The sequence below is a fragment of the Acinonyx jubatus genome, chromosome B2, assembly GCF_027475565.1.
Source record: "Acinonyx jubatus isolate Ajub_Pintada_27869175 chromosome B2, VMU_Ajub_asm_v1.0, whole genome shotgun sequence".
In the NCBI taxonomy this organism is placed as follows: Eukaryota; Metazoa; Chordata; class Mammalia; order Carnivora; family Felidae; genus Acinonyx; species Acinonyx jubatus.
In genome coordinates, this window is record NC_069385.1 from 22,778,421 (window position 1) to 22,791,613 (window position 13,193).

The following is a 13,193-nucleotide window of genomic DNA, read 5'->3' on the forward strand; positions in this document are numbered from 1 at the left end:
AGGAAGTCTGAGGGAAGAAATGCCTTTCTCGCATTCAGTCTCTGTGAAATGCAAGGTTGGGCCATTTTCTGAGAGAGGACTGGGGAATGTGAGGTGGGGTAGAGGGAGGGGGTTAGAGCTGGTAGAAGAAATGCAAAGTAAAACTGCGAAGTAATATTGAGGACACAAGAGGCATCAAACTGGTGATTCCAGAAAACTACAGGGAAAAGAAACAGTTGTGTTGGTATAGCTGCAGTGCTGGGAAGTGTGGGTAGGGTCATAATCACATAGAAAATGATTTTTGGGCAGGGGGCATGGTTAACAGCATATGGGGAATTCAAGTTCTTTATGTGCTCCCAGCAAGTCTGAGAACCAGCTGTTGGGGGTAGGAGAAGACGAAACTCAGAATAATAAATACTGGGAACCGAGATGAATTATACACACAAGCCTCTTCTGTCCAGATGCAGATCTAAGACACTGATTCACTCAACACCCAAGTGAGCACTCCGAGGGGCCGAGTGCAAGCCCTACTCTCAGTTGGCAAGGCCTCCATTGTCCAGATAGACTTCTCCTTAGAAGACGAGAGAAAAACTCCTCTCAACAACGTGTTTGTAAAAACAAGCAGACCAGAATAATGGGAAAGCAATGACATTCTCCGCTCCCAGGGGAAAAGCAGAGCTTGGGAAACAACTTATGGTACGAACCATAAGAAATGTTCAGAAAGCCCTTTAGCATTCTTAATAGGTTGTAAGGGGACACAAAACCCATGAAGCAGGACCAGACTCCATAAGAAGACCAGAGGATACAATGACAATAAAGGGTGGTGGGGAAGAGAGAGAGAAAGAAATAGGATTTTCCCATGCACTCCTCAGCCATTCTGGATTTTTGTGGTGGGAGGAAGGAACGATGTGATCATTTCCCGAGGGTCCCATGTGCTTGTTGATCCCCATAGCAATTCTGTGGTGCGGGCATTACTCCCATTTTAAAGGTGGTAAAAGGAGGCTAAGAGAGGGTAAGTGATTTGCCCAAAGCAAGGGAAGAGGGAAACTGAACAAAAGACGGTTTGACTTTAAGGAGCTGGACTTCCAGCTCCCAGAATGGGCACCACAGGTTAATGAGGGAAGAAACATACAGAAAGGGGCCGGGTTTAGGCTATTTTAGGTCCCAGTAGTCTTTTTTTTTTTTTTATTATATGAAATTTATTGTCAAATTAGTTTCCATACAACACCCAGTGCTCATCCCAAAAGATGCCTTCTTCAATGCCCATCACCTACCCTGAGTATTCTTAATGTATGAATAGAACAGCAACAATGGCTACTGTACTAAGGGCCAATTATATGGCAGGCATTTTTCTGACTCTCAGAGCAATCCTGCCTACGTATCATCACCCTCTTTTTTTTCAGATGGGGAAACTGAGGCCCATAGAGACTAAGCGATTTGCCCAGGTATATGAGTTTTCTACTGCTGCTATAACACATTACTACAAACTTTGTAACGAAAGCAACACATGTTTATCTTACAATTCTGTAGGTTAGCAGTCTAACACAGGTCTCACAAGGCCATAATCAAGATGCCAACAGGGCTGTGTCCCTTTCTGGATCCATTGCCTTGACTTCTAGCTGCTAGAGGTGGCCCACATTCTTTGGATCCTGATCCCCTTCCTCTATCTTCAAAGCTGGTAAGATTATTTGGGTCTTTTTCCTGTAATATCCATCTGACCGTTTTCCCACAGTCTTGCCCCTCTCTAAGCACAGCAGGAAAACCAGATTTGGGCCCACTGGGATAATCTCCCCACCTCAAGGTCTTTAATGTCATCACATCTGCAAAGTCCTTTTTTTTTCACGTTGAGGTGGTATATTCACAAATTCTGGAGATTAGGATGTGGACATTTCTGGGGCCATTATTCTGCACATCACATCAAGTTAAAAAAGTATTGAAGGGCTGAGCCTAGAATTTAATTTAGATTTGGTCTAAATTAAGTAGGAAATCCTACTGGCTCTATCTTCAGAATATATCCAGAATCCTCTAGTTCTCCCACTGCCATTTCTACTAACTTGGTCCAAGCCATGCCATCGCCTACTAGAGGGGATTACTTCTACAGCCTCATAATCGTTCTCCTGCTCTATCCTTGCCCCCAGTCCATTCTTAACATAGTAGCCAAAGTGATCCTTTAAAAATGTCTCAGATCAGGGCATCTGGGTGGCTCAGTTGGTTAAGCATCCAACTTCGGCTCAGGTCATGATCTCGCGGTTCATGAGTTCGAGCCCCGCATCAGGCTCTGTGCTGACAGCTCAGAGCCTGGAGCCTGCTTCGGATTCTCTGTCCCCCTCTCTCTCCGCCCCACCCCTGCTTGTGCTCTGTCTCTCTCTGTCTTTCAAAAATGAATGAACATAAAAACATTTTTAAAAAGCATCTCAGATCATGTCAGTTTTCTGTTCAAAAGCTTCCAGTAACTCTTAATTTTCGTCTAAATTAAGGACACGGTCCTTACATGGCTTATGAGGCCTACATAATCCTCCCTGCAATCCAGGGGTCTCCAGTGACTCTTCCCTCACCTTGCTCCAACACACTGGCCTTTTGCCTGCATTGACACACCAGGATTATTGCCGGAGCCATAAGTGGGAAGGGGCTCTGCATTTTTGCAGAAGGGGCTCTGCCTCCTTCCCCAGTACCCTGAAGCAGAATGGGAGGGCATAGCCTGGTTCTGGGATGCTTCTTTGTTAGCTGGGGATCTGGAGGGGAAGTGGGAGGAGGATGAACATCTGCTGACTTCACTGCTCATGGCTGTGCAAGTGGTTTCCCTTTTCCCTCTGGTAATCCCAACTTCCTACTCATAAATGCTGTGAGGCTGATGGGCAGATACTCACTTTTGCATGGGGTACTCATGCATGTTTGTAAAGGCTTCTCCACTGCACAAGTCCTGTATGTGGGAGATGGACTGGCTTCTATTCATGGTAGTATATTCCAGTTTCTTGCTGCTTGGAAACCCTTGTCCAGGGTCTGGCCTTCTTGGGTGGGCTCAGTGCCCTCTCTCAGTGTCAAACCAGATCCACAAGAAACTCACCCATCTTTGCCACATGCAATGATATGACCTATGAGGTCATATGCTATACAGAGACAGCTCTATAGCTGTCTCTCCCTCCACCCTGCCATGTCCCTCCAATGCTCTTCCTTGCTCAGGCAGGAGACAAAGGAAAGTTAACAAGTCTGCTTTCCAAGTGAGATTCCTGTCTCACACCTGGTATTTACCAGGGATTCTCTTAGAACCTCTTACACTTGGCTTTGGTGAGTGTGGGGAGGCACTTCTTTCCCCAATGGCTCCTCTAGATCCCAAACTTGAGGCAGTAAAGACACCCTCCTTCTCCCAAGCCAGGTTGAGGAAGGAAGGTGGGGAAGATGAGCACAGCAAAGAATGTGGATGGCTTTGGGTGATGCGTAAGGGAACAGAGTGCTTGGGCTTATGAGAGCATAAGATCCAAGAAAGGCACCTCTCTTCAGAATGCCAAGTACTTGCTGCCTTATTTTTTCAGCACCTTACTCTTTCTTACTCCTCATACTCTACTGCCAGGAAATCAGGAAAACTTCCACACACTATGACAGATGTAAAAGTCATCAGGATACACAGTTATGATGGAGTGAAAGGTTCCAGTTGAACAGAGGAAAACGTCATCTGCTAGTTAGAGAACAACTACATGTTGGCCAGATTGGCTTAATTGGTGAAGAAGCATCCAATTAAGTAGGGGGACTTTAAATTTCACTTTAGTAGGGGTCTAAAATTTCACTTAAACTTTTTTTAAGTTAAATTAAAAAATTTTAACTATTTTTGTAGAAATTATCTTTTAAAGTTTATTTATTTTGAGAGAGAGAGAGAATGAGAGAGAGAATGAGGGGGGATGGGACAGAAAGAGAGAGAGAGAGAGAGAGAGAATGCCAAGCAGGCTCTGCACTGTCAGAGCGTAGCCTAGGGTGGGGCTTAAACTCACGAACCATAAAATTTCACTCATTCATGGCTAAAAATTATTTTTAAGACTCTTATTTTTTATTTAAAAAAATTTTTAATGTTTATTTTTGAGAGAGAGGGAGAGAGACAGAACACTAGTGGGGGAGGGGCAGAGAGAGAGGGAGACACAGAATCCCAAGCAGGCTCCAGGCTCTGAGCTGTCAGCACAGAGCCCAATGTGGGGCCTGAACCCACAAACCCCAAGATCATGACCTGAGCCAAAGTCAGACGCTTAACTGAGACACCCAGACGCCCCTCCAATTTGAGTACACTCTTATTTTTAGTATTTTTTCCCTCTGTTTTAAAAAGCAATGCTTGTTGTGGTACCTGGGGGGGGCTGTGTCAGTTGAGCATTCAACTCTTGATTTTGGCTCAGGTCATGACCCCAGGATCATGGGATTGAGCCCGGCATTGGATTCTATGCCAAGTGTGGAGCCTGCTTAAGATGCTCTCTCTTTCTTCCTCTGTCCCTCTCCCCTGCTTCTGCTCTCACTCCCTCTCTAAATAAACAAACAAACAAACAATGAAAAGTAAAAAACATATGTCTCCAGCACTTACTTGAGGAAATAAAGAAAAGTTTCAATAAGAAAACAAAAAATAATCTGCAGTTCCATAGCTGGGGGATAATCAGTTTGGTGGAGATAGAACTCTGATTTAGGGCAGCTTAAGATTATATCATAAAAGAAAGATTTTACGTTGTTTTATTTTCTGTTTTGAGAACTGCACAATGGACCCATCTGGGGTAATGAGATTTGGAATATGAAATTTATCAAAAACCAGTAGAGCCCAGAGACAACAGAAATCTTTGTTCTGCTTTAAATAAGTTCACCGTAGTGATAAGAAATGTTTACCCATAAGAAGAAACTCCTAGGACTTATTTTCTCTCCTTCTGTGATGCCTCCTTGCTCCTGACTATGCCTTGAATTTAGTGTTAACATGTGTTATGCATGGGCGCTGAGATCTCATGTGGACTCTACTGAATGAGAACCACGATGGGAGGGGGGAATGGACAGGGGCTGGAAGAAGCCTTCTCAGGCCAAAGAAGACCCACTGCTGAAACGTTGGGATATACATTTCCTAGATTTTGGGTAGTTTCCTCTTCCTATGTCCTTCAGATTTTAAAGCACAGCAGTGAGCAGTACCAGTACTCCAGGGAGACAAAGATGTGAGGTAGTGTGGGGCCACAGCCCAGGAAAAGACTGGTGCCAGGAGTCCTGCATCAGGTGGAGTAAGGATGTCTTCTCTTACAGAATTTGTTAACTAGAGGGTGACCACAGTCAATATTCCATGATCTTAAAGCTCTCTGTTTTACTCAGTCCCCCGTTAAGATTTCCTTATAGTCCTTCTAAACTTAAAAAGCAAAAAAAAAAAAAAAAAAAAAAGATATTTTCATATACTTTAGGGCTATTTTGGTTTTTTAAAGTGAAGAGTGTATGAGTGAGCGAGAAAGAGTAAAAGGAAAAGAAAGGGCTTATAGCATTGTAACTAAAAGTCTCAAACCCTTGATAAGAAAACACTATGTGCTCTGCTACTATTTACTGTTCTCAGAATAGCAAATATAGAAATACTAATATTAACACCACTACTACTACTACTACTAACAATAATAGAAAATATAGAAATTTTTTAGTGTGTACCAGGCATTGTTCCATGGCTTCTACATGTAACTCAGTCCTCACAACTGCCACGTGAGGTCCTTAACCCTATTTTATATCTGGGTAAGTTAGAGCTCAGAAATAAAGTGAAGGGCTCAGAATTCTAACCTAGGAAGTGGCCTTAACTATTAGACATGCTGCTTCCGATATATTGCTTCGAGACAAAACCAAAACTATAACATGCACTTAATCTGTTCACCCACAGACGCACTCTTCATCCAGAAGAAGGCAGTGGAGAGCATGGTGAACTGTACAGACTGCAGCCACACTCCAGCTCTGGCAACAATAAGAATAAGTGGCTTTTCCTTGGGCAAATCATATACTTTCTAAGCTCATATAATCTCTAAACTAAGATTAGTTTCCTTATCTGTGTAATAGGTCAGAGAATACCTATCTCAAAAGGTTATTTGAGGGACTAAATAACATAATATTTGAAAAGTCAAAAGAATGGTAGTCATTACACTTCCTGACAATTACTGTTGCATTAGAAACCAAGAAGACTTCTGTGTTGTATTCTGCATAAGCTAATATGGGTCATCTCATTTTTTTAGGGGAAATCACCCAATGTGTGGGAGGATAATGATGGAGAGGAGGTGTGCAGAGAAGGAGTTAACAGCCCACCATAAGTGTATAGGGAGATGCTTGTGTCCTAGGCACCTGGGTAAGTGGAGAGAAGTATGGTGGGGGCAGAAGAAGACAGGGAAGGAGTCCAGGATGACTTCTGATGCTCAGCTTAGGAGGACTGAGGGAGGCTGGGAAATGGAGCCACTCAGGGTGGCAGCTCAGTAGGCTCCAGTCTCTGAGTGAAAGCTCCCATATCCCTTGCTTTCTCTACTTTGGCTATCCAAATCTAGGAATAGAACAGGTTCACATGGGGGAGGGAGACGTGTGAGAATGGACAGCAAGCGAGAATCAGAGCAAAGCACAGACAGCCTGGCCAGCAGCCGCAGAGGTCCAGGTTCAGCTCTACCGTGCAGACGACTGCAGGGGAGATCTATGTGTTTTATAATTAGCACATGATAAGAGGAATGCTTTCTTCCATTTTGGCACGAGGTTCTGGAATGTACAGTCACAATCCTGGTATGCTATCAAAAGATTTTGTATCCCAAACCTTCTACTATTGTGTCACTGGTATGGCGGCTTGTGGGATAGTCCGGTAGGAAGCAAAAACCAGTACCTTTTTGATAACAATGAAAATCCTTGGATTTATATCCTATGACATGATGTTAGGGGCATTGTTTAGCACTTGGCATAGCTCTGAATACCGAGGGCAGAAGACCAAAAGAAAAAGTCTACTTTGAAAGCTCTCTCAGAACATATCTGAGGGAATTTGCTGGTTAATGCAAATACATGTCCAAACAAGTACTGGTGTACGTAGGGAGTACACAGAGCTGGCAAGCGTCACTTGGCATGAAGAGCGTGAGTAATGCTTCATTTTAATGAGGGATCTTGGGGGTCTATAATGAAGGGTACGTGGTATTTCCCATGTGTCTCTTTGAAACGTGCACTGAATGTACCCACAGTGGAAGAAAAGCCATTGGAAAGTATATATTTCCCGAAACTTCTGGGGCTCTGTAAGATTCAGATAATTAAAAAGAAACTTTTTTAACATTTATTCATTTTTGAGAGACAGAGCATGAGTGGGGGAGGGGCAGAGAGAGAGGAGACATAGAACCTGAAGTAGGCTCCAGGCTCTGAGCTGTGAGCACAGAGCCCGATGTTGGGCTGGAACCCGCAAACTGTGAGATCATGACCTGAACCAAAGTTGGACACTCAACCGACTGAGCCACCCAGGCGCTCCCAGATTCAGGTAATTTAATTGCATACAAATGAATTCACAGAAATACATTCAGAGATCTCAGAATAAAAATCTTCCCTTCCCAGAGGTAACCATATATGAGTACACTGTAATGAGATTATATTTGGGAAGGCTAAGGGGGTTTTTGATTCTTAATGATTTTTGATTTTTAAATGAACGTATCCTTAGAATAATTCATGCTTCCCTACATGACTCTTCTGAAAGATAAGAGTCATTTAAATATCAAGTTAATACATATAAAGTAAATATATTTAGTTTTAAGACATAATTTCAGTCACACTTCACCTGTGAGCCCTGATCATCTGGACCTTTTCTATCAGAGAAAATCAATACTTAACACTTTGGGTGGAAACAAAAGATCTAGGAAGTGACTAGGAAAACAAACATTCCCCAGTCTTTGACTAGTCAATGAAATGGCAGATGGAGTGAATGTTATTGCATGTTTGTCCTGGGGTCTATTGTCTGGATGTTCCCTTAGATCCAACCACCAGGTAGGACTTCCTAGAAACAAATTCCCCTTCTGGTCAGATCTGGGGCGTTATGTGGTCATTCATGCAAAGTATGCGAAGCACTGTACTGACCTTTATTTTGTATTTCTGAGTTGGCTGGAGCAAAACGCTCCATGGTTGCCTGGGCCTCCCAAAGCGCTCAGGGATTCTGGAGGGATTAAGTACAGTTCTGGGGTGTTTGGGAGAACTTGTTCAGTCCTTCAGTCTTAAAGGAAAGGATGGTGACCCAGAACTCAGGAAGAGAGTCCCAAGAGGCAGAAATGCTGGCAGGAGGGACCTCTTCTGTGTACACTAATATATCAAAGAGGACTTGGAATTCTAAAGAGAAGTGAGAAATTCTCTGTCTTAAAAGGAATAATTTTGAAACATTAAAACATGATAAGAACTGAAATTAATGTGAAGTAAACTTAACAGGCAACTGTACTGTTATCAGATTAATGTGGCACCACCCACTTGGGACCTATTCGTGCCCCAGAGGCCAAGTGGAGATTTCTTGTGATTTATTTATCCCAATTTGAAAAAACAAAACCCTTCAATGCATGCTATAATCACTAATTGCAAGACAGGTTCTAAACTGACTCAGGAAAATGTCCATTTTCCCTCGTTTCCTCTGAAGTTTAAGGTCACTCCTCTAAAGAGGCCATTTCTTCTGTTCTCATTTGCATTTGCTCACCAACAACAGCAACAACAAAAAAAATCCCAAGCAAAAAGCCCTTAAGCAATAAAATCGCTGTCCAAGAAAAACATTTAGTTTGAAAAAGAGTTGAAAAATGTAGCCTTGGAAGAACCATTGCTTACATGGGATTGTTCAACAAATTCCTGTTGTGTGAGGTTTGGCATATACTTTCTAAAAATATAAGCATCTGGGGAAATGAGACAAAGCCCAGGTCCTGGACCAAATGAGGCACGCAGTGTGAATCTGTTAGTGATTATATCCATAATGAAATATGTGCCCAAATTTAGCAGTGCAAAATCTAATACAATACGAAAGCCCAGCAGGCACTGTCCTTACCATAATATATAGCCAACAGAGAAGGTACATATGGCGGCGAGTCCACTGTTCCTGCTGGGATACGCATGGTGTGATGTCCTCATCTCAATTAATATAAAGGGCAAAACTGTTGTGTGCTGAAAAAGAACAGAGAACAGGTGACACAGATTCTTATCGCCCCTCAATAGTTGTTTTGTCTCTAGTAGGAGAATGGATAGAGCAGATTCCTAGCAAAAGCACCACAGCAGACAGCAGCTGGGTATGGCTCACCTAAGAGGTAGGAGGGATGGGAAAGCAAGTGGTGCATTGATCACTCCATTGGCATTTTTCTCCTGTGTTTGAATTTTTAAAATTTTATTTTATTATGATTGCTATAGGAAATTTCAATAATATTGAAGGATGTATTAGAACATAAGAAAGGAATAAAAATAACTACTTTAGTATTTTGGTAGATGTCCTTTTTTGCCCTCTCCTTGTTCATATTATTTATACATAGTTAACATTGTACTGTGCACACAATCTTGTTTTGGACTGTAGCATGAGAATTTTTGATATGCCACTTTAGAAATCCTCCTAGAATATCAACCTTGACCATAGCTGCTTAAAACTCCATTTTGTGGATATACTAAAATTTATTTGACCCATTCCTGTTCTTGGACATTAAGTAGTATAAGATCTTCAATTTTTCATTTATGAAAAATGTCATGATGAATATCTTTTGTAGAATTCTTTGAATGTCTGAATGTTAAATTATTTTCTTATGGTTAAAGTCTATGAAGATTTTAGGACTGTTGATACATAATGCCAAATTATGTGTGTACCAGCAGCAGGCTAGGAAACGAAGCCAAATTAGCTTCCAGAAAGGATGTACTGGTTTGTAACAGCAGTACATGTATTTAGATATGATGTTTGAAGTCAGACTCCAAAGAAGCTTGGTAGGACCTTCCCATTTGTTGTTTGGATGCAGTGGCCACTCGGATGCTCAGTTTAGTGGGCCAACATGTGGATGAAATTTGGTAACAAGAAAGGAAAATCAGCTTGTCTTGGTATTGAAATTTGATAGCCAGGTATATAAGGGACAAAGATCTTAGGTAAAATTGGGTTAGGGTATAGATTTGCCTTTCAAAACGGGAGTTTCTCAAGAGTAAGAAGATGGCAGAACTGAGAACTGAACCACCAGTAAGTCTGAATTCTGTCTAGTACCTCCTAAGGGCCATGAAAGAATCTTTGCTCCTCTCTTGCTGTATTGTTTGCATATTCAAAGAAAATGCAGGAAATTGAATGTTATAATTTTCAAAATCTAATAGGTATCATGGCAAAATGGAACCAGGTGGCAGGAAGAGACATGGTGGTGATATCAAAGTGAACATCTTTGAAGCAACATATTGTTTATATTTATAGAGAAAACAGAAACACAGGATTTTAAAAGAAATACTGATAGTAGAAATTCTTTGCTTTAAGTGTCCTCCTCTAGATAACTGTTCTGACTGACAATATATTAGTAATTAGAGAATAGTATTCCTAGAATGTCGGGTGGGTGATTCCACAGTTGGGTAACTTTATATTTTTTTACTCTCTGCTTCTCTATTGTTGTTTTCAAACAGTATAATTAGCACTGAAGGGAACCGTGCAAAATGTACATGTGTGTTGATACAGAGACAGTATGTATTTTAAAGATCTATTTTATTGGTTTTTTTTTCACTATAATCCAGTCACCTCAGATGACATTGGCCTGAAGTTTCACCGATTTGAAACACCAAAACTAGTTTTACAATGGTGCATTCATGTGTAAAATTCAAATGTATAGCTAATAACAAGGCCAAGTCTTGTCAAATCTCACACAGAAAAAAAAATCCCTGCAAATCAAACATTTACACCGAAGATATTGCTGACTCGGATGGCCTGTGTGGGTTATAGAATGGCGACAATATATTATTTTTGACTTGTGAATATTAAAAAGTGTTTAAATTCTACCTCTTCATCCATTGTTCCAAACTGAGTATAAAATCATCCACATTTCTATATTATATAAGTTCAAATAACTAATCTGAGTATTCTTACTTATCTGGTTGTCATTATTTTACCTAGCCTACTTGCTGATTATCAGATGTCACACCTGGAAGGGTTAGGATGTACTCTGATGATGCCAGACAGAAAATCTCTTTGAAAAGTGAAGATCTTTCTAGATCACTTCATTAATGGCATCATCACCGCTAAAAAGGAGCTACTCGTTCCATCAATGACATCATCAATAACAGAAGATCTTTTTGAGGCCAGCTGTGCCTGTGCCAATTGTGCCAGGGGCAAATCTCAGGGTAACAACTTACTCAGAATTTTCAGGCACTAAAGAATATATATCTCCCTCTCTAAAAGTCTATAATGCAAATTATATTTACTGTTAAACAGTATATATTAACAAAAGTAAAAGTAGTACAAATATTTATAGAAAATATAGACGTTGCTCTGCGGGTTGGTAAGGTTTTATAAACTAAAAAAATGGGAAAAATCTGTAAATGGGCTTGCTGAATCTCTAAGTAACCTTTAGCAGCCCAACTGTTACCCAAAATCTGGGGCAGCCAGAGGGATAATTATTTTAGAACTACAGGTACAAGAAATCCAGTTCTAATCCACTTCCATGCAACACTCTGCTTGAATGACTTAAGAACTAGGAAGGAAATATTCAAATATTCAAGTCCATCCAAGACCACTTGCTGTACAAGAATGATAATCCTATGTTTTGTTCACCACGATATTTGTAGGAAAGAGCTTGACATATAGGAGATGCTCAATAAATATTTGTAGGGATAATTTAATCTTTGACACAATGGGTATTATTAACTTCATTTTGCAGATGAGGTAACAAAGACTCAGAAAAGGTAATTCTCTTGCCCAAGATCACAAAGCTGGAGAAAGGGTTCAAGACCAGTCCTGTCTCCAAATCCTAGGCTCCATTTTCTATATTAGAATTATATATATATATTTTTAATTCTTTTTAACGTTTTTTTTTTATTTTTGAGACAGAGAGAGACAGAGCATGAATGGGGGAGGGGCAGAGAGAGAGGGAGACACAGAATCGGAAGCAGGCTCCAGGCTCTGAGCCATCAGCCCAGAGCCCGACGTGGGGCTCGAACTCACGGACTGTGAGATCGTGACCTGAGCTGAAGTCGGCCGCTTAACCGACTGAGACACCCAGGCGCCCCAATTAGAATTATATTTTTAAAAGATATAGTTATGTAATCTTTGACTCAATAAACCTGTGGGAGTGCATGATTGAAGATCACTTATGTTGTCATTCAACTGGCCAGAACTCTTTTTTAGTTGAGCCTCAAAATAAAGAGGTCTTCACTATAAGGAATATATTTTGCCAAATGTATTCTTTCCTGTGGTATATAAGCATTCTGAATAATAATAATAAAACCAGCTGGCATAAAGTCAGGAATTTTCAGTGGTGTGATGATAAAGATGGCTGGAAGCAGCTCTTTCGTCTTGGCCTAGAAGAGGTCAAGGTGCAACTTTCTTGGTTATCCCACTCTGGGTTGATCTGGTACCTGCTGCCTCCACCACGTCTCTGAAACTCCACCCCAACGGGATCAAAGTCACAGACCTTAAGTGCATGAGTCGGGAAGTCGATGCCACGTCTGCCCCAGCTGCCAAGACTGGACCCTGGGTCTGTCACCCAAAAAGGCAATGATGGGATGATGACATCCCAAGGCAACAGGTGACTGGAAGCGTCTAAGAATGACAGTGAAACTGACCATTCTGAATAGACAGACCCAGATTAAGTAGTACCTTCTGCCTCTCCCCCCCAGTGTCAAAGGCCCCCAGGGACCAGAGACAGAGAGAAGCAAAAGCCCATCAAGCACAGTGGAAGTATCACTTTTGATGAGGTGGCCAACATTGCCTGACAGATGCAGTACTGATCTTTATAGTCAGAGAGCTCTCTAGAGCCAGTAAAGAGAACCTGGGGACTTCTCAGTGTGTGGGATGCAGTGTTGATGGCCATCATTTTCATGACATCATAGATGATACTAACAGTGGTACAGTGGAATGCCCAGCTACTTAAGAAGTACAAAGGAAAATATTTCAATAAAGGATCATTTGACAACTAAAAAAAAAAAAGAGTATACTCAGGAATGATCTGTTTCTATTTCTCAAAAACAAATACCTTTTAAAGTTTTCTCAGGTATAGACACACCCTGGATAAACAAAGAAAGAGATAAAGTCTGGTTGCCAGCGGTGG

The 13,193-nt window shown here is 41.3% G+C and overlaps 1 protein-coding gene across 12 annotated transcripts in view; it reads right to left on the reverse strand.

Moving 5' to 3' along the window:
* Nucleotides 1–13,193, reverse strand: part of AIG1 (androgen induced 1) — a 242,098-nt gene that overhangs the window by 36,109 nt on the left and 192,796 nt on the right. For 7 of the 12 annotated variants that reach the window (XM_027056743.2, XM_015061859.3, XM_015061857.3 and 4 more), the window contains one exon: nucleotides 8,975–9,090. The exons of the other annotated variants lie outside the window; for them this stretch is intronic. In XM_027056743.2, the coding sequence (XP_026912544.1) occupies nucleotides 8,975–9,090 (116 nt within the window). The remainder of the gene's footprint in view (nucleotides 1–8,974; nucleotides 9,091–13,193) is intronic. 12 annotated transcript variants of the gene reach the window in all.